Source organism: Oreochromis aureus, linkage group 23 (assembly GCF_013358895.1).
Source record: "Oreochromis aureus strain Israel breed Guangdong linkage group 23, ZZ_aureus, whole genome shotgun sequence".
NCBI lineage: Eukaryota > Metazoa > Chordata > Actinopteri > Cichliformes > Cichlidae > Oreochromis > Oreochromis aureus.
The window spans coordinates 40,232,495-40,255,234 of record NC_052963.1 but is presented as its reverse complement, the minus strand read 5'-3'; the positions used below and the strand labels follow the sequence as shown (position 1 = coordinate 40,255,234).

The 22,740-nt window shown below is 39.1% G+C and overlaps 2 protein-coding genes across 6 annotated transcripts; both read left to right on the top strand.

Annotated features, from left to right (window-relative positions):
* The first annotated feature begins 442 nt into the window (after positions 1–442).
* Positions 443–5,524, top strand: LOC116327940. Of its 4 annotated transcripts, none has more exons than XM_039606516.1 (5): positions 443–564; positions 772–1,131; positions 1,542–1,589; positions 1,972–2,088; positions 5,333–5,524. In XM_039606516.1, the coding sequence occupies exons 1-5, from the start codon at positions 522–524 to the stop codon at positions 5,491–5,493; spliced, it is 729 nt and encodes a 242-aa protein (XP_039462450.1). In that variant the 5' UTR covers positions 443–521; the 3' UTR covers positions 5,494–5,524. The 4 variants fall into 4 exon arrangements, with proteins under 4 accessions (XP_039462450.1, XP_031605499.1, XP_031605501.1 ...); XM_031749639.2 differs by having other exon boundaries at positions 1,951–2,088; XM_031749641.2 differs by lacking the exon at positions 1,542–1,589.
* A 651-nt stretch (positions 5,525–6,175) lies between these two features.
* On the top strand, positions 6,176–22,179 carry si:ch211-129c21.1 (uncharacterized protein LOC563087 homolog). Of its 2 annotated transcripts, none has more exons than XM_031749593.2 (14): positions 6,176–6,314; positions 12,709–13,190; positions 13,507–13,649; positions 14,756–14,818; positions 15,217–15,315; positions 16,645–16,744; positions 16,991–17,101; positions 17,239–17,390; positions 17,499–17,671; positions 17,884–18,040; positions 18,147–18,369; positions 19,324–19,439; positions 19,657–19,873; positions 20,073–22,179. In XM_031749593.2, exons 2-14 carry the CDS (start codon positions 13,088–13,090, stop codon positions 20,834–20,836), a joined length of 2,421 nt encoding a protein of 806 aa, XP_031605453.1. In that variant the 5' UTR covers positions 6,176–6,314; positions 12,709–13,087; the 3' UTR covers positions 20,837–22,179. The 2 variants fall into 2 exon arrangements, with proteins under 2 accessions (XP_031605453.1, XP_039462449.1); XM_039606515.1 differs by having other exon boundaries at positions 6,185–6,314; positions 12,712–13,190.
* The last annotated feature ends 561 nt before the right edge of the window (positions 22,180–22,740 follow it).

The window sequence follows — 22,740 nt, the reverse complement described above, 5'->3', positions numbered from 1 at the left end:
TTGCACTTAAAACCCACAGGGGTTTCACAACCCCTTCATATCATCCTCATGTTTTTTATATTTGGTGACAGCAAGAAAGTCAGCAAATGTACATTTATATCACTGAGGAATTCACATGTTCACATCAAGGTGCAGAGCAATGCAGGGTATACTTTTTTTTTTTTAGAAAGGGGTAAGAGTGGTAGTCAGGTGTGATTTCTGGTGACTAAAACTGTTAGGTATAAAAAAACAAGTTGGTGTTTCTGGTCAATAATTCTGTCTTTCTCTTTCTAAACTTTCTTTAGAAAACCTACGTCAATTTCCATCTTCATTTGCCGTTTCTGCCTAAATCTCCTATAGTAAAAGTAACTGACTGATACTGAACAGTATTAGAAAAAAAAAAAAAAAACCCTGCTCCTCCCTCCCACCAACCCAACCGCCCACACACCGGTTCTACGTCTGGCTTTGTCAGATGTGCAGAAAGGCAGGCTGCTAAGACAGGATGACACTGACGATTAGAAGACCACTGCTCACACGATAAGATGGAAATGTCGCTGAAGCAGTTGATTCTGATGCTACTCACAGGTAAGACTCCCGACTTTATATTTAACAGACTAAAAAGACTAGGCACAGTTGTATAAATAAAGAAAAATGTGTCATGCTAAATGCAACGTGCACATATTTCCTGAAGAATCAAACACGTCTGCCTATCTGTAGTTTTTTGTCCCTGATGAACTAGATTTGTTAAAACTTAAGATTCAAAAGCCTAAAATTCTTTTTCCCTGTCTACAGTGACAGCAACCGCCATGATGATACCAGGTCAAACTGCTATATGTCTGGATAACCAACAGAAAACAGAGGAAGTTCCATCTGGGTCCAACCTGATTTTAAATTGCTGTTTGAACACTGAGCATAACGAGAGATATCGAATCACCTGGTATTTTAACCATCATGGGCCTTCAGTAACCAACTCAACCAGGCTAACTACCAAGATCAATAACAAATATCAAAATTCTTCCATGGATGAAGACAACAGGACACATACTTTATCTAATGTTAATAGAAACCACAGTGGATGGTACTTCTGCAAAGTCACAGTAGAGATTCCCAGTTTAAGAGAAAATTGCAGCAATGGAACAGAAGTAATTGTTTGTAAGTATCACTTCTAGCTTATAACACTGGTAATTTATGACTTTAAGTCTCTTGCATAACTTTTTTGAGCAGTATACAAACATTTAATAAATTCTGTATAATACACTTAAATGTAGCAGTACAGTAGTACAGTAGTACACAGATAAAATGCACTTTACTTTTCATTGGGTAATCTATATTTGTCAACAACTTCCTCTGTTAGTATGGAGACATCATTTTTATGTTAATAAATACAACCGGATCCACTTCAACCCACCTTTAACATTAATGTGTTATAAACCATTACATGTTTATATGCCGCTTACAAACATCTTAACACCTGCTTTTTTGTCATGAATGAATGCATACTAATTTAAATGTCCTGGCTTGCAATGAATGTTTCTCATATAATTGTGTTTCCTCCACGACAGCGGACAGTGAAGTTACAACGTACCCGTCAAATGTGACGAATATTGAAGGTGTGTGCATGTATGTGCGTGTGCATGTGAGCGAGAGCGTGTGTATGCAGTTCTCAAAAGGCATAGCACATTATCAGGAGCTGCGTAGATTTTCCATTCAGTGTCGCTCTGCGTGGGTGTCATTTGTCCACTTACACAGGGGATAAAAGCTCTAGATGATGAGTCAAAACTGTTTCAAAGTGCTCACATTCGTCCTGTCAGATGCGTACTGCTCACAGGAAGTGCGTGGACCTTTACATAAAAAGGGCTGACTTAACGACTACATATCTTTTAAAGTGATCACATAAAGCAAAACTTCATTTTATTGTATCCATGGTGTAACTTGAGAGTCACCAGTAAGTTAAATGCGTTCACATTCCAGGGCAAACTTTTCCTCCCGCAGACCCTCCTGCCCTGAGTGACAACTGGTGGATATGGGTGGTGTTGGGAGCGTCCTCTTTCATCCTGTTCATCCTGACGGTCACATGTGTCCTGCACTCCAGAAGACAAGAAAGTAGAGGTAGCGCTATTTCTTTTCATTGTGAAGGTTTAGATAATCATCGACAGTCTATACAGATTGCAGATAAGCTGTGCTTCAGCTGTATGCAACAGAAGCCGCTAGCCTGAGATAAAAGTTGCTCTATGAGAAAAAGAGGTCAAGCGACAAAAAAGCAAATTATCACACAAGATAACTTCTAAAGATCTACAGTCACTCCAAATCTACACCGCATACAGTACAGGCTGATTCATTTCATTGCAAATATCTGCATTTAAAAGAAGAAAACCTCTCATTTTTTTATATGAGAGAAGAAGTTTTTATGATAGCAGAAATCTTCCCAAGTAGTGGCTGATGGACGCAAACTGAGCAAGAAAGTGGTTATTGTGGTTTGACAGCACACCGTGAGACAAACTTTACTGTCACTAAAAGATGTCTTCTTCTCCTATGCGGTTTCAGTTAAGAAAAAGATTTTAATTTCTAGCAGACATCAGAGACAAGGACCGCAGTTTATTTTGCGAAGCAGAGCTAGAGGTAAGCACTTTGAGATCTGATTGTAGACAGGTGATCAGCACTGTTATTAATATCAGATATCTGCAGAAATAAAACACAGGCAAAGCTGAAAAAGCCCGTCCACATCTGCATCAGCCAGCACTTTTACTACTTACAGATAGCTTTCTGTAGTGTCCATATTTGACAGGCAAAATAAACTGAGCTGTTTCATGATTATTGAAGCCCTTACAAGTGGTTTGACTGTGAAACTGGTATTATTATGATTGGAAATACACTCATTTTTTACTATTTTTTTTTCCAAAACTCAATTTTCTGTCCATTAACTGACAAAGAATTAAGTTTAAAACTTGATTAGTTCTGACTTCAGTCCCACTCGTCATCATAATTTTGTATTTAGCTCACAGATTTAAGCCATTGACACATTTTCTAAACTAACTTTAAACCACAAAGGACAAAGCAGTTCTTTATGTAGGCAACCAGCAGCTCATGCAAGTACATGTGGTTGTTTGGCCACCAATGATGGCCACATAGGAAGGAGAAAAAAACAGATGTAGAGTGAAGCTTTGAAAGTACTGCCAAGCAGCTGTACAATGACACGTATGACCCAGGCAAGGTGGTTTCTGGCTGACACAAATTGTTGTTTGGAGTGCTATGTTATTGAGAAAATGTATTAAAGTACACTTGAAAAAAATCAAGGAGAATGAGGAAAAAAAGAGAATTACCGGCAATAAAAAGCAAACCTCTGCTTTAGAAAAATGTATTGAAACGATATCATATACAATAAAAATATAAAGGAAATTAATTTTAGTTAAGTATTTTGTAAGTTTGGCCACATTTGTCAATATAACCAGCACAAGGAGACGCGAGTGCGTATGCCTATTGAGACTCGGGTACCCCTCGGTACCGTTGTACCGTTCTGAACTTAAATCTTTTAATCTGACAAACAGCACCTGCAACATAACAATAAGAGCCAATATTAACGCTGAAATGAATAAAAGTGAGGTGAAAGTTTCAATTTTAAAAAGACAAAAACTAACAACCAAACTGACTCTTGACTCTTGAAACTAAACTGAACTGAAAACAGAAAAGTAAAAATAAATATAAATATAAATAAAACAAAACCTAAAAAATGTATAATCTTAATTATTTTATAGTTATGACTAGCACATCTGTGTCACAGTGAGAAATTAAATAAAGAAATTCCAGGGGACTTTGGTACTGACTCAGTTTCTTTGACATTTAACTATCTTGACTGTAAGTGAACTTTAACTTGACAGGCCTTGATGTATTAATTTGATGAATCTTTTTACTTTTGAATCATAGTCAACTGATTTCACTGAGTCAACACTTGTGTTTTTGCAGTACAAATGAATGTTTGCACTGCAAAATGTTTTGCCTTTCAGTAAAAAATGATGTCAAGATTAAATTTACAGTAACAGCATTTCTTTTTTTGAAAAGCGTCAGGAAAAACTTACACGTGGTTCCAAATGTATAGTTTTCAGTGCAGAAAGGATATTCTGTTAAAATAGAAATGAATTACAATTAAAAATAAATATTTGACATTTGAATAATTCACATTTTAAAATATTTTTTTCTGTTGTTAGGAAACTTTCAAGTTTACATCTCCTGATCAATTTTTAAATCGCAAAACCACTTAGGTATTAAGTTGATAATTAAAATATGTGAAGCATTTGTAGTAAAAAGATGTATATTGACTCTTAATACTTTGTGTATTCAAAAGATTTGATGTGATATAAAGATTTGGAAGGAAAACATCTGATGTGACTTTCAGTCTTTCTCTAAAAATCAAATTATCAGTGTAGATAATTGATGCTGACATACTACATATGAAAAATAAGGTCATGTTATTTATTTTATTTACTTGCACAGAAATCAGTCTCTATTGTAAATCACTGTATTTCATCACTGAATAGAATAGAAGAGAATGTCTTTATTGTCACTATACAGATGTACAACGAGATACAGAGCATCTCCTACTCAGTGCAAACATGTTTGAGAAGAAAGGAGGGGTGGAGTGCACAGCTTCTGCAGCACTGCATACGTATGAATATATATATATCTATATATAGATATAGATATATAGATGCATATATTCATACGTATGCATATATTCATACTTATGAATATATGCATACTTATGAATATATATATATATATATATATATATATATATATATATGTATGTATATATAGATATATAGATATATATTCATACGTATGAATATATGCATATGTATGATATATATATATATATATATATATATATATATATATATATATATATATATATATATATATATATATATATATATATATATATATATATATATGTATGTGATGTACAAATATACAAATCCGGAAAAAGGAAATAAATACGTAAATAAATAGTGTTATGTGTTTACACTGTATTTCATCACTGTTTTCTGTGGGGTTGGGGATTTAAATAGCTTCCTTTGCAGTGTGTAACAATTAGTCAATTGCACAATAATCAACATTAGCTAATTCAACTAATAAAACTAAATAAGCACATTTTTAGGGTAAAACGTCTTGGTTTGGTCTCAGTGATGTTTGATTATTACTTTAAAGTCTAATCAGTCAAATGATAAGCAATAAAAAAAAAAATCCCCCTGAGCTTTTGCTCTACAGATTGTCCTACAGCTCAAATGCAGATATACATTAATTACAGCAATTAAATGATATGCCATTGATTCTGTATTTGCCTTTCGTCCACCAGAAGAGCCCATCTATGCAAACACCCCCAACAAACAGCCTTCACCTCGGCCGTCCATGAGCGCAGCAGCGGTCAGCCTGAAGGCAGCTTCTTCCTTTCAAGACCTGCGGGCCCCGAGTCCTGCCAGCAGATACGACGAAGGCAAACGGAGATATAAACACTGAACAAGTCACGGACCTCACAAACTAATGCTACCAAAAGTCCTCACAGCTAATTTCACTGGGACACTGAAAGAAACTCTTTTTCCTTTCATTATTGTCGGATCTACATTTTGTTCATCTGGACTTCTGGTTTAGGGTTTTTTCATTCAAACTGCACGTTTTTTAAAATGTATTCCTGCGCAGGTGAAGTAGCTTTTATGAGCCACTAGATGGCAGATGATGAATGCGGTGTGAATGTGTAATTTCATGTTTTTTTCCCTTAATTTTTGTATTTTATTACTTGATATTGAATATGATGAATACTGAATATTTGAAAATGTTTTCAATAGCTTTTGAATGGAGTATGGAGAAGATTTATACACACATATGTATATTTTTGTATGATTTTTTTTAGAGGAGACTAAAACGTTAATTTCTTATATATCGACTGCGTCCTTATTTTTATTTTCAAAATAAACGTGGCTTTCTGTCGTGCTTAGGCTAACACTTTAATACGTCCTCTCATAAAATACCTATTAAGTCGACTTAACATTTCCAAAAAAACCAAAAGTCCGCACTTAAGAACATTAACAGGACTTTGTCGTTGCTATCTGCTCGGTCGCGAAGCCCAGCGGCTCCTGTGTAAGTAAAGGTGCGATCAAACACGTGACGTGATCAGCCAGTGCCTACCGCTGAGAGCTGCCTGTCGGATAATCACTCCCTGCAGGAATTAGACGTGGAGTGAACGTTACAGGTGGAGCACTGAAAAAAGAGCGGAGCTGGATTCAAGACGGGAAAGACATCGTCACTCTGAGCGGTTTAATATTAAAACCTGACAACTACTGGTAAGTGCGAGTTAGCCCGCTGACTTGTTTTTTTTTTCTTTTCTTTTTTGTTTTTGGTGCAGGTTTGTCCCATTGGGCGTGTTATTTTTCCACTGCGCTCGGGCTTGTTGTGGGAATTGGATTGCCAACCTGAGAGGTGGAGAGGTTGCAGAGACGGCGCACTGCAAATGCTCTGACTTACCTTAAGATTATAGGATATCCTAATCTAATAATAGCAGCGGGGCGTTAGAGTAAGCAGTAGTAGGATATACTTACAAACTCTTGCACCAGCAGCAGCACGGATAGTGTTACACTGAGAGAGACGCGACGCGCTCATCAAACTTGGAGGGGTCGCGCGTTCCCTGCAGCCCTCAGGATTAGATATAGCAGCGCTACGGGAGCGAGTGTGTGGTTGGATCCGGAGGAGAAAACGCTTTGAATCGCGAGCCAAGCTGTTTTATAAAGCTTAAGCACACAGATTTTTATTTTTTTTTTTCCTCCGCTGGAAACCAAGCATATAATTCACAGACTTCAGAGACATGAATCAGTTCTTAAATATAGTGCGCAGAAGGAAGCATCAGCATGTTTAATCTTTTGGAAACGTTTCTCTGCGCACACACAGCTACAAAAAAAGAAAAATCAATACTGCTGCATCAATAATTCACACATTCTCAAATAATTTATTAAAAAGCAGCAAATTTACATTGTATGCACATTATCACTGAACCGAACTTGATGTTAAAAGGGGGTGAAGTGGATATCTGAGGGCATTTGTGGTGGAGGTTTAGTGATGGTGAGAATTGTACCAGCATGAGTGTGTGTGGCTCAGTGAGGAGACGATAGACGAAGTGAAAGGCTGTCAGTTCACTTGCTCTGGGGATTGCCCGATTGTAGCTGTCATACTGCAGCTACATTAAGTGGGTTCATGGTTGCACACTGATAATAGCACTTGCACTGCTCTAAGCTGGAGGTGATGCAGATTGTGTCTGTTTCACTGTGATTGCATATATATGATTCATCTCCAAAAGGACTTTGGAGTTTATTTGACAGATAACTTCTTATAGTTCACAATCAGATTGTCATGAACTGCGGTTCTCAAACCTATCCTAGCATGACTCCCCCCCATCAGTAGGTGACTCAGATTTGTTATCAATCATTAACAATAACAAGGACAAAAAAGAAAGCTAGTTAATTTTTTAGTGAAGGTCAGCAGAACAACGTCAGCAAACCCATGTTAGTTTTCCCAACATGCTCTTTCTTTGCATATTCATCATCTGCTTACCCCCACCCGTCTTCTTTTAAGTCTGTGCCCCCAGTTTGAAAACCACTGCTTTCGACTCAGACAGTCAGCAAAGTGGCTTTCAGAGATTAGATAAGTTTAGAAAACCACAACAGGAAAAACATCTTTATGGTGGTCACATTGTAACTGGCTGGCACCAGGTTTTTAAGGTCTAAGCTTGGGAAGCAGAAGGCACATTGCACATAGCAGTTTATTAACACGATAGTTCTTAGATTTAAATTGAATTGAGTAATAACATTGTAATGGCAATAAATGAAGGTTTACCATAAAATCAAGATTCTCTTACCATCCCAGTAAGAATACACCTTAGTGTTTCTAAGAAAGCTGAAAGAACTAATTCGGTGATAATTAAAATAAAGTGAGACATGAATTCTTTGTACTTTGCTCCCTTTTGTCCTCTGTAATGTTTTATGGTATTATAATCTAAATTATCTTTTGGTTTTTGATGGCTGGTTGGCCAAAGTGAAACTCTGAGCTGATAGCTGATAGTTAAAAAACCCCACCTTTTTTCTAAAAAATAGTGTAATAGTGTAAAATAGTGTAAGAGTTGTGAAGTAAATTCTTGGTGTTGATTTTTAAATCTAAAGAAAGGAGTGCCCCACACTTTACGACCTGCACAGACTTGCCTGGGTGTGTGTGTGTTTTTCTGCGTGCGTGCATGCATTCATGCGTGCATTAAGACTCAGGCATTCTTGTCTCATCAATAACAAGTGATATGTCAAAACAAAAGTGAGTATCTTATTAAATAGGCTTTTGCGTTTGTTATTGTGTTGCTCACTTGTCACTTTCATTCTAGTTAATGATATTGTCAGTTGTCCTCTGGCGCAGTTCCAGTGATTTGGGCCGTAGCTTTAAAACTGTACACGCTGCATGTTTTTGAAGTATTGCTCTTAGCTAATTACAATCCTCCTGCATATCAAAACAAAAGGTGGGAAGCTGCTGTCATTGTGATAAAAGAAGGGGGTCTTTTTCTTTTTTAAGCAAATGTGAGCTTGCAAAAATATAACCCGGTGCTGAACTGGGGTGTGTTTTCCAGTGAATAACAACAGTCTGCGACACACGGGGTGTCAGAGGTGAAAACCCTCCCACAGGCGCTTTCCTGTTTAGGCCGGTGTGCTGTTGAAATACTGTATCACAGCCAGCTCACCAGCTGGCCTGCCAGTGGACAGCTCAGCTTACGCCCAAATGGCAACAAGACGTAGAAAGAAACAGTAGACGACCAACCAGTCAGCCAGTGACTCAACCAGAATCAAACCTGAATAACAGTTTGTCAGGCCAGAGGTAAATCAGTTACTGCCGAAGGAGACCTCACCCATACGGCTCAGCGTGCCGTCATTTAGGGCGTACACCAAAGCCTGTGCCTACGCAGTCATGGCTGACTCCAGCTGTTTGACTGACTGGTTTTTGGATGTCTTGTGACTCACAGGGATGACAACAGCATGCAAGTCTGAGCACGTCTCAGACGCTGCTGCATGAGGTTTTTACTTTGTTATCAGCACGCAGTTGTGTTGAGAATCCATTGTAGGGGTTTTTGGAGATAGCGTGGAGGCTCCTAAAGAGGCTATAAATATCCACATGCTTCAAGTGGTTCCAGTGTCTTGAGATACTGCCGCGGGGCTTCTTCGGTGTATTGAACTTGTTCATGTGCAGCTTTTGAACCCACAGTTGTTCGTGTTGTACTGATTGATGAGTAAAAACCCACCTGGAGTCCCTGTGCTAACCTTTTTAGGATGTTGCTTGGTAGGAAGGTACATGCTGACATTTACATCTAGATGTATAGAGATACAAGGGAACAGTTTTAGTCACAATCTTGGTAATTCTGTGAGTACCGTTTGACCTCAGCTCAGGCTTTAAATGTCAGTTATTTTAAACAGAAGCAAAAGAAGTCCAGAGATTAGAAAGTGTTGTTCACTGCATGCAGGTCCTGTATACTGTCTGCATGAGTGGTATTAGTCAGTGAGTGAATACTATAGATGTGCTCTATAGTCTGACACAAAGGGAATATCAAGTTTTTCAGAGCTGCATAATGAAGCTGCGTGCTCAGTGACGGGTCCGTAAGCAGGTTTTGCTGGCCGTACTGGAATTTTCATCGTGCCCTTATGAAAAAATAATACACTAGTCTTCCATGACATAGCTTTTGCCTCAGTGAAGAGCACACCCACGCTGATGGTGGTTTATTTTTGTTTTTGTCACTAAGGTGTCAAATAAACATAAGGGAAATCAAAACATGCTGGGGTGCACTGTACAAAAGGTCAAATCCTTTAATGTTAATAAATGGTTCAGCATTTAAAATGTAGTGTTAAAACATCTTAGGTCCAGTCTGCACAATTGCATAAATTTTACTTACCAGAACTAATAAAGGTGTGCTACTGATAAAAGGCCACTGTGTAATAAGCCATAAAGTCTTAGGGGCTGTATTGCTAGTAAGGCATTATGTAGAGCAGAGGTGTTGTGCAACCCGCTCTTATGACAAAAAAGGTCAAACAGTCCATTGGCGTGTCTTTCCTGATTAAAAATAAAAAAGCATTCTAAAGAAATCCTTCACATGAATCTGAAATGTAAAATTAACGGTCGTTTCCAAGGAAAAAGAAATCCTGAAAGGTACGGCACCTTTTAAAAATAAATGAAATCTTTACTTCCTTCTTCCCTTATTTTTTTGATTTCTTATGTAAATAATAGCTGGATACAACTCGTATCTCCTGTTCGACTGCGATTGTTTTTTCCAAGCCCGCGGTGTCACAAACCCTGCTCGTATGCAGTGAACAAAATCAGATTTTTCTTTTTGGTAAGCTCAGAGAAGTTTTCAGCACATTTTCTAACGTCAAACTCTGAACATGCATCAGCATGCACACACATGCAAGAGAAGCAATGACCAAAGAAATGAACAAAACGCATTTTTATATCAAAATATTAAAAGCTGCACTTCTAACAGGCTATCTACTGCTGGTAATGTGAGAGGTGTTGTTTCTAGTTATGAATAAAGAAAAAATGACAACAAATTTTCATTTTTCTACACTCTTTGTTTTGTTAGCCCGCAGTCAAACACTGATTTTATCTGTAACAAGGTATAGGGTTTTTTTTGTTTTTTGCGGAAGTACATGTTTAATAAATAAACTGCGTGTGCTTCTCGGGGATCACTAAATGGATACAGACATTATCTCAGTGACTAGCTAATGAAGATGCAATTTCAGCTTGTTCTCCTGCCTTAGGAGGCAAATTAATGCGATAAATAACTAATTAATGCGTTTAGATTAATAACATACAATCCACTGATAAAGCAGTGGGGCCTTTTTACTTTCAAATTCTCAGACTTTTAGGATTGATATAATTTTTGTCAATTCATTAAGCGACTTCCAGACTAAACATAACCTAAGGGCCCCATTGCAAATGGAAATCTGTATCATATGTGTTGTAAATCCCTCAGCAGTGCACTGTCACACCTTACGCTATGTTAAGCGTGGGAGAGCCAGAGGAAAGGACAACTGTTGCGTGCTGTATTGTTATTGTGGCCATGCCTACCTGTCTGCGCCATCATGACCTATCTGCCAAAATCTCTGAAAAACAACCTTCAGTTATTCTGCTCAGCTGTGGCGCTTAACCCACGGTACCCTCAGCCCCCAACAGGCTGTGGTGAAAAGCATGCAACATGTCACCTCTTTGATAACACAGGAGCAGTCCCGTACATGCAGCAGCTCGTCCCACTGTGTCAACTAACAACAGGGTGGGAGCACAGCAGGTTAGCTGCAAAATGCACATCCCAAAAAAACCCAAAAAAACCCCAGACTGCTCAGAGATGCAGGAGAGTTAATGCTTAGCTGTCTCTTAAAGAAATATAGATGCTGTCATTTTTTGTTTCTGTCAACAGGCGAGGACTGTACCGTGTTTCAAAAGATGCATCTTTACTTTTTACTTTTACTAAAATCTGAATAGAACATGCAACACAGCTGTGTACTGCATACCCCATTTTATTTATTTCTTCTTCTTCTTTTTTTTACCTTGCGAATCTGGTCTCGAATATGCTTTGTGTGTTATTCTGAGTTAAAGTGCCTTGATGAATTTTGAATGAGGCTGCATCGCTCAGTTTGTCAAAACACAGAGAGTGAAGCTCGCCAAAGAAGTGGTAAGTCTCGATTCCACATGAATCCCACGGTAGGGATGGAGCTCGCGAGCGGTGAATTACCGTGATCTGCATGCATGCCCAAACCTGAACTGATCCCCGCTGCTGCTTGAACCCTGCTGAGTCCAGAGGAAGCAGGTTCTTATCATGGAGGAGGACAGGAAGATACAGAGTGCAGGAGGAAGAGAGAGAGTGGGGGTGGGTGGGCAGTATACGGCACTCTGCAGAATTTCACTTAACATCAGCTTCCTTTGTGAAGTTTACTGTTATGAGTTGTCATAGCTTTAGCTGTAAGTGGTGCTAGACATCTCTGGCAGAAAAACATGGTTATATTTGTCTCTGTTTAGCATACTGTCTGGGTTTTCAGAATTTAACGGTCAGCAAAGAGAAAGAGTTCATTTATAACACTTTTCCCTGCCTTGGCATTTTCACTACTATCTTTAACTTGAAAGGTGTTGGTTACTTTCAATCTGGCTCTTTTGAGCAACCCAAATTAATAAAAAAAGGAAAGAAAGAAGGAAGTTCTCCAGGAAATGAACAAAGTGTTCATCTTAAGTGGTCCTCTTTTTCCCAGTCTTGCTTGCTGTCACTTAGATAAACTTAGATATATAAAGGGAGCTAAAGTGCTTGTTTCAGGCATTAGATGAACTGGGGGGCTACATGAGGACCCAGTATAATGTAAAATAAAAAGGATTATTTTGAATTGTGAGCCATGCAGAGTGAATCTTGTAGAGTCCATAAGTCCATATAAATGAGAAGAGGCATAATAGTAGGGGTATTTTAAATTTATATTGCCCTGCATAAAAATCATCAAGCATAACAGAGATAAAATGAAAATAAATAAAGTGTTGGAGAAAAACCAGCTTGCATTTAAATTTTTCAAGGGAATGTAGCCATCTTTTAATGTATGTAATATTTCCCGATTTGGTATTAAAGTCAGGTTTTCTATTTCATGGGTCTCTTTGATTATTTCATAGATGTTTTCATATCTCTTCCAGAAGTGGGCTGCCGTGAAAATGATCTCCTCCAGCATCCCTCACCACTAGCTGAGCAGTATGGCTTCTGCTCCTCCTTCCAGAGAGGACACCAGCAGCTCATTAGCACTGCGCTGGAGGCTAACACCGACATAGATTTCCAGCAAGTAGCTGCACTCGACGTTCCCGGTTAAACATCTGAACGATTCACCTCTAGAGGGTCTCTGTAAGCAAATATGATGACTTGTGCCAGAGTGGCACATGTCCAGGACCGTGACATCACCGCAGTTTAACAACATCTGGACTGACACTTTGGACCATGATCTTTCTCTGATTTCGTGCTTTGGTGGTGGAGCTGGACCTTGCAGCTCTTCCACACTTAGACAAACCCGGACTCTGAGCCATGTCTCTTCTCTTAGCTCTGAGCATCATCTGTGGATTGATGCTCCATGTTAGTGCCGTCAATACTGACTATTGTGTGCCACGAAAGACCGTGCCCTACCAGAGTGAGTCAGAGATTCTCTCACCCTCTCCAGTAATATGTCGTAGAATTATTCTTAGCATATTCTTTCTTCTTGTGGGCTGAATCAGAAGTAGAAGCTAGAACAGTTTTGAATATTTTTACTGTGATTTATGACCCAGTAGTGCAACTTTAACATCTCTTTTTCTGCTGGCTGGGACAAGTTTATTAGTTTTCAGTAAATTAGCATTTTGCTTTTTGCTGTGGGGGCATTTTTCCTGCTGCATGGAGTCACAGTAGCTAACATGTGGGAGGTAAATAAAGCAAAGAAACAGTGTAGTAATGCAGATTTCTCTGTGCAGATGAACTGAAGTTGTTCAGGGAAGAGGGGATCTACAATTACTCCACAATGCTGATGAGAGAAGACCTGGGTGTGATGCTGCTGGGGGCAAGAGAGGCCATCTATGCTTTGAATATGAGCAACATATCAGTTAAAAATGCTACGGTAAGAACATGAGGAGTCTGTGCACTCTGAGCAGAGCTGTCAGATACTGTACATATAAAATACACATGCTGGTGCTGCCATATTGCTCATTTTGTTTGATGAAATAGTAATTAGTTAACTTTTTTATCACTGCAGATTAAAAATGGAAGATTTATTAAACATTTATTATATTTTACCACAGTGCTGAAGCCATTTCCTCAAATAATCAGTAGCCCTGTCAAAGCTGGACTTATCATGCCTAGATGTGATCTGTATTCATGGTTCTTAACTTTCTTTTAGGTTATGCTGTGATAGCATTGGCTTGACACAGTGAAATAATTCAGTACTTTACAAAGAAAATGAAAAAAATTAAACAGCATTTTGTTTCTCGCTGGTTTGCAGTATAGCAATAGCTGATAATAGCTAATAATAGAGGTTGTTAATCAATAGTTAATCAACAGCTAGGCTGGTATACAGTACTGATTTATTGCATACACTTACCGGCAATTCTGTTAGGTGTATCTGTTCAAGTGCAACGGCAATATCTGATCAGCCAGTCACATGGCAGCAGTTCAGTGCATTTAGGCATGCAGACAAGTTCAAACCGAGCATCAGAATGGGGAAGAAAGGAGATTTAAGTGACTTGGAAGGTGGCACGGTTGTTGGTGTCAGACAGGCTGCTCTGAGTATTTCCGAAAGTCTCAGATATCATTCACAGCATATTAAATATCTTCCCTAAAATCAACTGTGTCAGGTTTGTCGTATAAAGAGAAGAAACATTTCATATTTGCACATCTTTCTGCTGTGAATTATGGCCAAATGTTAGGTCACATTACGTACAGTGTTTTCTCACACATCATTTCATTCTACATGACCACTGCACATTTGCACGAGATATTTCAATAATAATGGTTCTGTTGGACTCTGTTGTTTGTTCATAGCTGTAGAAACATGTCTAACAGTCAGAGGCGAGGAGTGCTTTGCCAGCTAACAGGTTCATGCTTTTAGAGCACGCTGACAGGTCTTGAAAAACAATAAATTGTGAAAGTTGTAACTGGACTACTACTGTGCGGTTGCAACACCATTCCTGCATGCTTTGACAAGACTCTTTTGTTTTGTTGGTGCAGGTGTATTGGCGGGTGACTGAGGATAAGCAGAGGGACTGCACGTACAAGGGAAAAAGTGCAGAGGTTTGTGTAAAGTCGTTCAAAACAAAAGCTTTGCACTAGACAACTTTTACTTCGGAGGCTTTGCTGCAGCTGTAAAAGATGACCACTGATTGAAAGTTGTTTACTTCCCCACACATTTTATCTTAGCACGTGTGTAAATCATTTATATGAGAATGATTTTTTTTCCCTTTTCATGTCTTTACATGGAATTCTCTTTGAAGTGCTTTGCTTATATCTTTGTGCTGAGAGTCCAAATAAAGGCACAGGAAGAAAACGCATGTGCACAGCCCTGACCTTTTGGTCACCGTGTACTCCGGACAGCATGTGCAGTCACTATATGTATGCGGTATGTTTGTGTTTTTGCGGCTGAACTAACAAAGCTCTGACCTTGGGATTCTCTCTGCTGGATCTTGTTGCAGGTGGAATGCCGCAACTACATTCGAACCCTGCACAGAGTGAATGACTCTACAATGTATGTGTGTGGTACAAATGCGTTTAGCCCGACCTGTGATTATCTGGTAAGTGTGGCTTTAAGAGTGAAGAGTTTAGTTCATTGACCCATTTTAAACTGATGCTAGTATCACTTGCATAAGGTCCATAAAGGAGAATTTTTATTGACAGTAAACCACATGAAAAGCTCCTTCCTACTGAAGATGGAGAAGTTATTTGTTTTTTCTTTTCTTTTTTTTTTTTAACTCAGTGACTCCATAAACCAGTTAGATGTTCTTTTTAAATATCCAAATATATGGGTACTCAGTACTACAGTGTAGAAGGGACTGCCTTAAAATAAAGTACAGTACTTACTATAATGAATGAAAACTGGCATTGATTTCCTCATTTATGTATATGTGTTTTGATGCACATTGTTGTTTCTATCCTTTCCCATGTTGATTTGTTTGCAATGAAAATTATATCACTTTCCTTAAAGGGAACCTGTAATACTCATTTCCAACTTCATAATTTATTCTTGGCCTGTACTAGTGCAGCTCTGGATGACTTTATCTTACACTGTTCCTTGATGTGAGTCTGTTAGTTCAACCAACTCTTAAACAAGCTCCTCTCCCTTTAAACCATCTTTCTTCTCACTGGCTGCCCCTCACAAACAAACAGTGTGAACAGCTGGTATGTGGTACTGCTGTGTTAGTGCGGTGTGTCTTAGATGACCATATTCAGAAAATCTGCTCTCACTGTTTGAAATGTAGGGTTATTGAGCAGCCAGTAGATATGCTGAACTTGCATCCACCGCTGAAAGATTATAGACATAACAGAGCAGAAGGAAGTGCAGGGTCTGCTTTAATTCAAGCAGTAATAATTGGGACTGAATTTTGCTACGCTTTATGCTGAAGTGTTGTTAATGGGCACGCTTTGAGACATTTCTCTCCTGTCATTGTCAGCTAAATTTCCTTCCACTGTTGTTGGTGTCTTGGAAAACTGTTTATTTTGGCAAGACACTCAAATTTCAGAGGACTGAGCAGCCTCGGCTGCATCACAATGGGGTGTTAAACTGTTGCTATGTGAACCTGCAGCACTATGAAAATAACAAACGAAATAAATAAAGGCAGACAATATGCTCATTATGTATCCCCAGACTCTGGAAGAAGATTTTAAGAGAAACAATTAAAGTGATTCTGGATATGAGTTTTGAAAACCCATGTAAAAACCTTTGTTTCGTTTGGACACTTTAGCGAGTTATTATGCAAATGTATTTAAGTTTAGTTAACTGCGTAAGCATGTGAACAAACGGTAAGCTTCTAGTTCAAGTCCTCAGTCTCAATATTGTGTCTGAATAAAACACAGCTTTCTCAACTTCTCTCACTTTGCTTTATCTCTTTCTTTGTTTCTGACAGACGTTTGCTAAAGGACAGCTGACGCTGCAGGGAAAGCCGGAGGAGGGGAAGGGCAAGTGTCCTTTCGATCCCTTTCAGAGATACTCCTCCCTGATGGTTGGTAAGTGTCTGAGGCAGACACAGAATGAAGATTTGATAGTTGTGTGCAGACTTCACTTCACACACTAAATAAATAAGAAAAATACCTCTCTGAGTATATTTGCTAGAGCTACCTGCTCATTCAGCATTCTCTGTACGATTTGTCGAAATGCCAAATTTTTCTGTATATAAATGTGATGTTGTTACAACTTAAAGTGAATAATGGATTTCCAGGAATTTTCACTCACCTCTTTTTCCTGTCTCACAGGAAACGATTTGTATTCTGCCACATCCATCAACTTCTTGGGCTCTGAGCCTGTTGTTCTGCGCAGCTCAAACTTGGCTCTTCGTACCGAGTTTAAAAGCTCCTGGCTCAATGGTGACTTCCTCTCCCTTCTTTTTAAAATTTTATAGTACCCCATGAACATTTTAGCGTTTGTGGTGCTGTTGACTTCTATTTTTTCTTTGTCTGTGTTCAATTCAATTTGTTCAGTTCAATTCAATTTGTGATTTTAGAGCCAAACTTTGTCTACATGGACTTTGTGGATGAGAGTTTTGATAGTCCCGATGGTGACGACGACAAGGTGTACTTGTTCTTCAGTGAAAATGCCATAGAGTACGACTTCTACAGAAAAGTTTCAGTGTCACGAGTGGCCCGTGTCTGCAAGGTAATGAACACAGTCTGTTCAAAAGCCTTGGCCTGTCTGACACAGGTCTGGTTGTTGTTAAAGGGAATACGCACACACATCACAGAGTGCTCCGTATCTGTGTTAAAGGGGGATATGGGCGGCCAGCGGACACTGCAGAGGAAATGGACGTCGTTCCTGAAAGCTCGCCTGGATTGTTCCCTGTCTGAACCCAGCCTGCCCTCCATTGTCCAGGATGTCTTCCTTCTCAGACACAAGGACTGGAGGAAGAGTGTCTTCTATGCTGTCTTCACTCCGCAGTCGTAAGTGTTTGCTGACAAATCCAGTGGCTCTTATTGCTCATGGCGGGTGTTGGCTTTGAGGAATGTGAGGAGTATCCTGAGCTTTTAGTTAACACACACAAAAAAACCTACCAAGTCTGTTGCAACTAGTATTTTGTTGAGACTCAGCTGATATGAACTTGTCTCAGTGTGTTGTTTGAATTTCACCTAAACTTGTTATTTTGCCTTTCCAGGAGCTTATCCCAGAAGTCGGCTGTGTGTGCATACAGCGTATCTGCTATTAGAGATATTTTCAATGAGGGAAAGTTTAAAACCTCTGTTGCTGTGGAGACGTCTCATGTTAAATGGGTGATGTACACCGGTGAGGTGCCCGTCCCCAGACCAGGAGCGGTGTGTTTACAGACTTTTGTTGCATGCAGAAATTAAATCGAAAAACAAGATAAATGCAAATAGATGTGGAAGAAAAAAAATCTAAATCGCAGTTTTTGTGTTTCAGTGCATCAATAATATGGTGCGTAAAATGGGGATGAATCGCTCTCTGGACCTTCCAGACAAAACGCTCCAGTTCATCAGGGACCGTCCTCTAATGGATGAAGCAGTTCGGCCACTGACAGGAGGCCCGCTGCTGATCACGAAGGGAGCTCCACTGACTCGGATTGTAGTGGACAGCGTGCAGGGCCTGGACGGAGAGAAATATAACGTCATGTTTATTGGCACAGGTAAAAAAAAGAGCTGTGTTTTTCAGATTTCATAGATGCCCTTTGAGTACTGCGTGAGTTACTTGAGTTTTATTTTTAATGTTAAACATGTCACTCACATAAAATTCTTAAACTAGTTAAAGTTTAATATTCAATACTGCAGTTTTAAATGAATTCATAACCTTTTAAATGGCTTTAAAACTTCACAGAAGGAGAAAAGTAACAAAATCAGATATCAGAACAGCAAATATAGAAACTGGATTTTGTTTCTGGGTGAAGCTTAGCAGCTGAAAAAACATACAGAAGTGATCCACATAAATTTTGTCTGAGGATTCAAATTTTCCTAAATATGCTGATTAAAAAGAAATTAGTTTATTGTACTTGGGAAAGAGTTTGAGCACTGCAAATGGCTCCCCAACACAGAATTACAAATATCCTCAGTGAAGCGTATGATTGTGTTTCTCACTAAATCTGATCAGAACTTATCAGAAAGACTGAATTATGCAACTTTAACGCAACTATATTGTCGTTATAATGTAACTAAAGGAGGTGAACATACTAGTTTCCATTAATTTACCAACTGATTTTAACAATATGACATTTTAAGTGTTTTTTAGTTAAAAGCTTACCATTAAAAACTGATGGCACAGTTTTGCCCCTTTATAAAGGCATCACCTGCACAACACCTGGTTGGGCAGGTGACCGATATGCTGAAGTTGGCTGCAGGTGCCTGAGTTTGAGTCCACCTCACACCATTACCTGTGTGTTTTGCAATATCTTGGCTAAAAAAATGCCCAAAGTAAATCTAAATCTGTTGCAAAAGCAGAGACCAAAGTAAAGGCTTTTAAAGCAATAAATATAACTTGGTTAATCATTAGCTTTTTTTATGATTTGTTCTAAGTAGCAGGGTCATCAAATGATATGGGTAAATACACTTGTGTAAGTTACGGGCTGTGCTTTCGGTCTTTGTAACAGGAAACGGTTACGTTCAGAAGGCTGTGAACTATGACGGAGAGATGTTCATCATCGAGGAGGTTCAGCTGTATGAAAACCATGAGCCCATCTCTATCTTGCGCCTCTCATCCACTGAGGTAATATATAATTACAAGTCCATACATGTTTTCATCATCATCACAGTTTATGGTTGTTTGCTGGGGTTTTGGTTGGGAGATACTGTTTAATATCTTGGTTTGAATATGTCATCACCTAATTGCTACTTACAGGCAGTAAAGAGGCTTCAGTTGTGCTAAAGGTGAAACAGTTTTAGTCTTTTGATATTTATGAGTCTTTATGGTTGTGCACTTATAGGGCCAAGTGTATGCTGGTTCAACTTTTGGTGCAGTCCAGATGCCGGTCAGTAACTGCAGCCGCTATGAGACTTGTGTGGACTGCATCCTTGCAAGAGATCCGTACTGCGCCTGGGATTTATCCACCAAGCAGTGCTCCTCCGTCAACACTTTGTCCCCCTCCCCAGATACAATACAGAGTCTCAAGAAGGGAGATGTATCACAGTGTCCTCCACTAGGTACTTTAAATTCAGTTGTTTTTATTTAGTGTTAAATCAGAACCCAAGAAAGCACAAGGGCCGTTAGATTGTAGAGATAACAATATTATAGAGAGAACCCCACTGACACCCTTTGATCAGGCGTGTGCTGACATCACTTGGAGTGGCAGCAGTTTTATGAGCATGAAGTTGGATTAACATTGCGTTTGTGTGTTTTTAGATCCAGTTACAGCTGTCGAATTGGTCCTCATTCCAGAGAACAATATCCAGCTGCCTTGCCAACTTCACTCTAACTTGGCTGTGGCCGACTGGCGATTCGGTAACCACACACTTCACTCCAACAACAAATACTACATCTACAGTGGCGGTCTCCTCATCCTGAGTGCTTCTGAAACAGACGCTGGCCAGTATAGCTGCGATTCAGTAGAGGAGATAAACGGACAAAAATACAACCAGACTGTGGCGGTTTATCGTTTACAGCTCTACTCTGACCCGACAACGGGGATCCTCCCCACCTTTGGCACAGAGGTGCCAAGTACCACAGAAGCTATTCACAAACCAATACATTTGACACCAGGGCCAGTGCCAGGCCTTACCATTGACGAACCGTTGTCTCCTGAGAGTCAAAACGACAGTGGCAGGATAACTCATCTACAGGTGGCTGTGGCCATGCTGTCCCTGATTTGCCTCTCTCTGATGGGAGTCATATTTTGGATCTGGAGCCGTGGGCACTGGGAGTGCTTAAAGTTTGTACAGCGGCCCAGTGAAAGCGAGGCGAGAAAGCAGTCAACTGAGTACAGGCAGATCCCGAACAGAACTTCAGAGGTAAAGCTCCTGGGGCCTGAATCCGAGAGACCTTACAGTGCCAATAATAATCACCCTGCTGTTGACTTCAAAGGGAATGGGGAGCATCACTTCCCACCTATGGCCAACATTTCAAGTCTGGACGGTCTGGGATACATAAATGATGAGTCAGAGATTTGACTCTGCTGAGGTGTAGAATTCAGTCTGAGGCAGCACTCGTGCACTAATTATCTTCCTATAGGTGTACTTCCACTGAGATTTGGTTCCTATAAAGATTTTCGCATTATAAATTCTTTTGATTGGTGTCCTGTTTCCTACACTGACTATCATTTCCATATTCTTACCAGGCAGCTCATGTCCTCTAAAAAGACATTTAACTGGTGGTTAATGTTTTTATATGTATTTTTTTTGTATAATGATAAATTGTGAATAAGCTTTGTGCAATAGATTGTGTACAGCCAACACCTTTTCTTTTTGGACTATTTATTTTAAGCAGGTGAATTTTTTTAAGTCTTGTAAATATAGTATAAAAAAAACACTGGACATGTAGCATTTTGATCACATTTTTAATGATTTTCAGTAATTGATCAGTTGTCTGTATCACTCTTTTATTTCCTGGTGGCCGTAAAAAAAATCTTTTACATACATACCTCTATTTTTAAGCATAAAACCCTCCACTAACAGAGCAGGTGAATCAATGTTGTACCTCTGTCTTCAATAAGAAAAAAAAGAATTTTTATATTTAGGGTGAACTGGGGTAATTTTTTTCTTTTTGTGGGTGTGTAGCTACGTTTGATTCCAAGCATTCTGTACACTTAATAAGAAACAGACAAAAATGTCATTGTGATGTCGAGGGTGGGGTGTACATTTCTGTCAGTGAAACAACTCAGAGGTGCAGCGTATCCAAGAGTTTTGGTGTCAAACTTTGAAACATGCTGCCTTGCTCATGAAAGGAACTTTGAGAGTATTGTCATCCACTTATGAATCAGTAAGTCAGTAATGTCTCGCACAGCCGGGAAATGTATTTGAAGGCAACGCACAGTCACTGCTTCCCATATTAATGTTTCCAAAATTTTCACATGGTTTGTAGGGGAGGAAAACATCATTATCATTAACACTACATGCAGAGTTCGTAGTTATTACAGTTTGTTTTGGACAAAAAGTCAATTGCAGTGAAGATCCCCGAATCTTCTCTGTGGTTTTCAGTTTCTGTCATTAACGCCACTGCGCAGAGCCACTTTTATGTTTCATCAAGCACTGTAGAACTGTTTGTATGAAAGAGTTGAAATGGGTTTCTGCTGAATTATTAAACAGTGCAGATTTGTATATGGATGTACAATATTAGTACTACAAAGTAATCTTTCAAACGTTGCCTGGGCATTCGAATAGATTTCCTTTTTTTTTTTTTTAAAGGTACAATTTGTGTTTGTTTTTTAAAAAAGCACTGAAAATAAGTCATGCTATAACACTGCCAACTACTGTTTTACATTTTATAACAATAAAGATGCAAGACTTAAACTGAATTGTTTACATCTTTCAGAAATGGCTTTCTTCAACATTTAAGCTGCCCTCATTCCTCTCCTCTCTCAGGCCCGATTTTCCTCCCAACATTTAAATGAGGCTCCTTCTCTTACACCTGGCTTTGAGTTATTGTGTGATCCATATGGCATAAATTTATTTGCCTTTGTGAAATGCACCGTAATACTGTCCTTTGGTCACAGTGGTGCAGTGGTTAGCGCCATTACTTCACAGCAAGAATTTCCTAAACGTTCTTGTGTGGGTTCCCTCCCACTTCCTCCCACAGTCCAAATGGGGTTAGGTTAATTATCAGTTCTCAGTTGGCCATAGGTGCAAATAGTTGTCTGTCTCTCTGTCTTAGTCAAGCAACAGACTACTGACTTTCTAGGAGGTGTTTAAGTTATTAAAATTAGACCCCGACCTATTTATTGGCAAACTGATATTATTTGCTGATAGATATTTGCTAATCTGTTGGTATCTATTTATGACAGCCAAAAAAATTAAAGTTAAAAAGAAGACACAGAGTTGTTATGAGTGTTGAGATTGCCCCCTGGTGGGCAAACTAT

What these genes read in the sequence shown, in the direction of transcription:
- si:ch211-129c21.1 (XM_031749593.2), top strand. Translation starts at nt 13,088, where the DNA reads ATGTCTCTTCTCTTAGCTCTGAGCATCATCTGTGGATTGATGCTCCAT. An exon ending in TATCAGTTAAAAATGCTACG is followed by an intron (nt 13,650 to 14,755) that starts GTAAGAACATGA and finishes TTGTTGGTGCAG; the next exon opens with GTGTATTGGCGGGTGACTGA. An exon ending in CGTCATGTTTATTGGCACAG is followed by an intron (nt 18,370 to 19,323) that starts GTAAAAAAAAGA and finishes TCTTTGTAACAG; the next exon opens with GAAACGGTTACGTTCAGAAG.
- LOC116327940 (XM_031749639.2), top strand. Translation starts at nt 522, where the DNA reads ATGGAAATGTCGCTGAAGCAGTTGATTCTGATGCTACTCACAG. An exon ending in TGGAACAGAAGTAATTGTTT is followed by an intron (nt 1,132 to 1,541) that starts GTAAGTATCACT and finishes CCTCCACGACAG; the next exon opens with CGGACAGTGAAGTTACAACG. An exon ending in AAATGTGACGAATATTGAAG is followed by an intron (nt 1,590 to 1,950) that starts GTGTGTGCATGT and finishes TTCACATTCCAG; the next exon opens with GGCAAACTTTTCCTCCCGCA.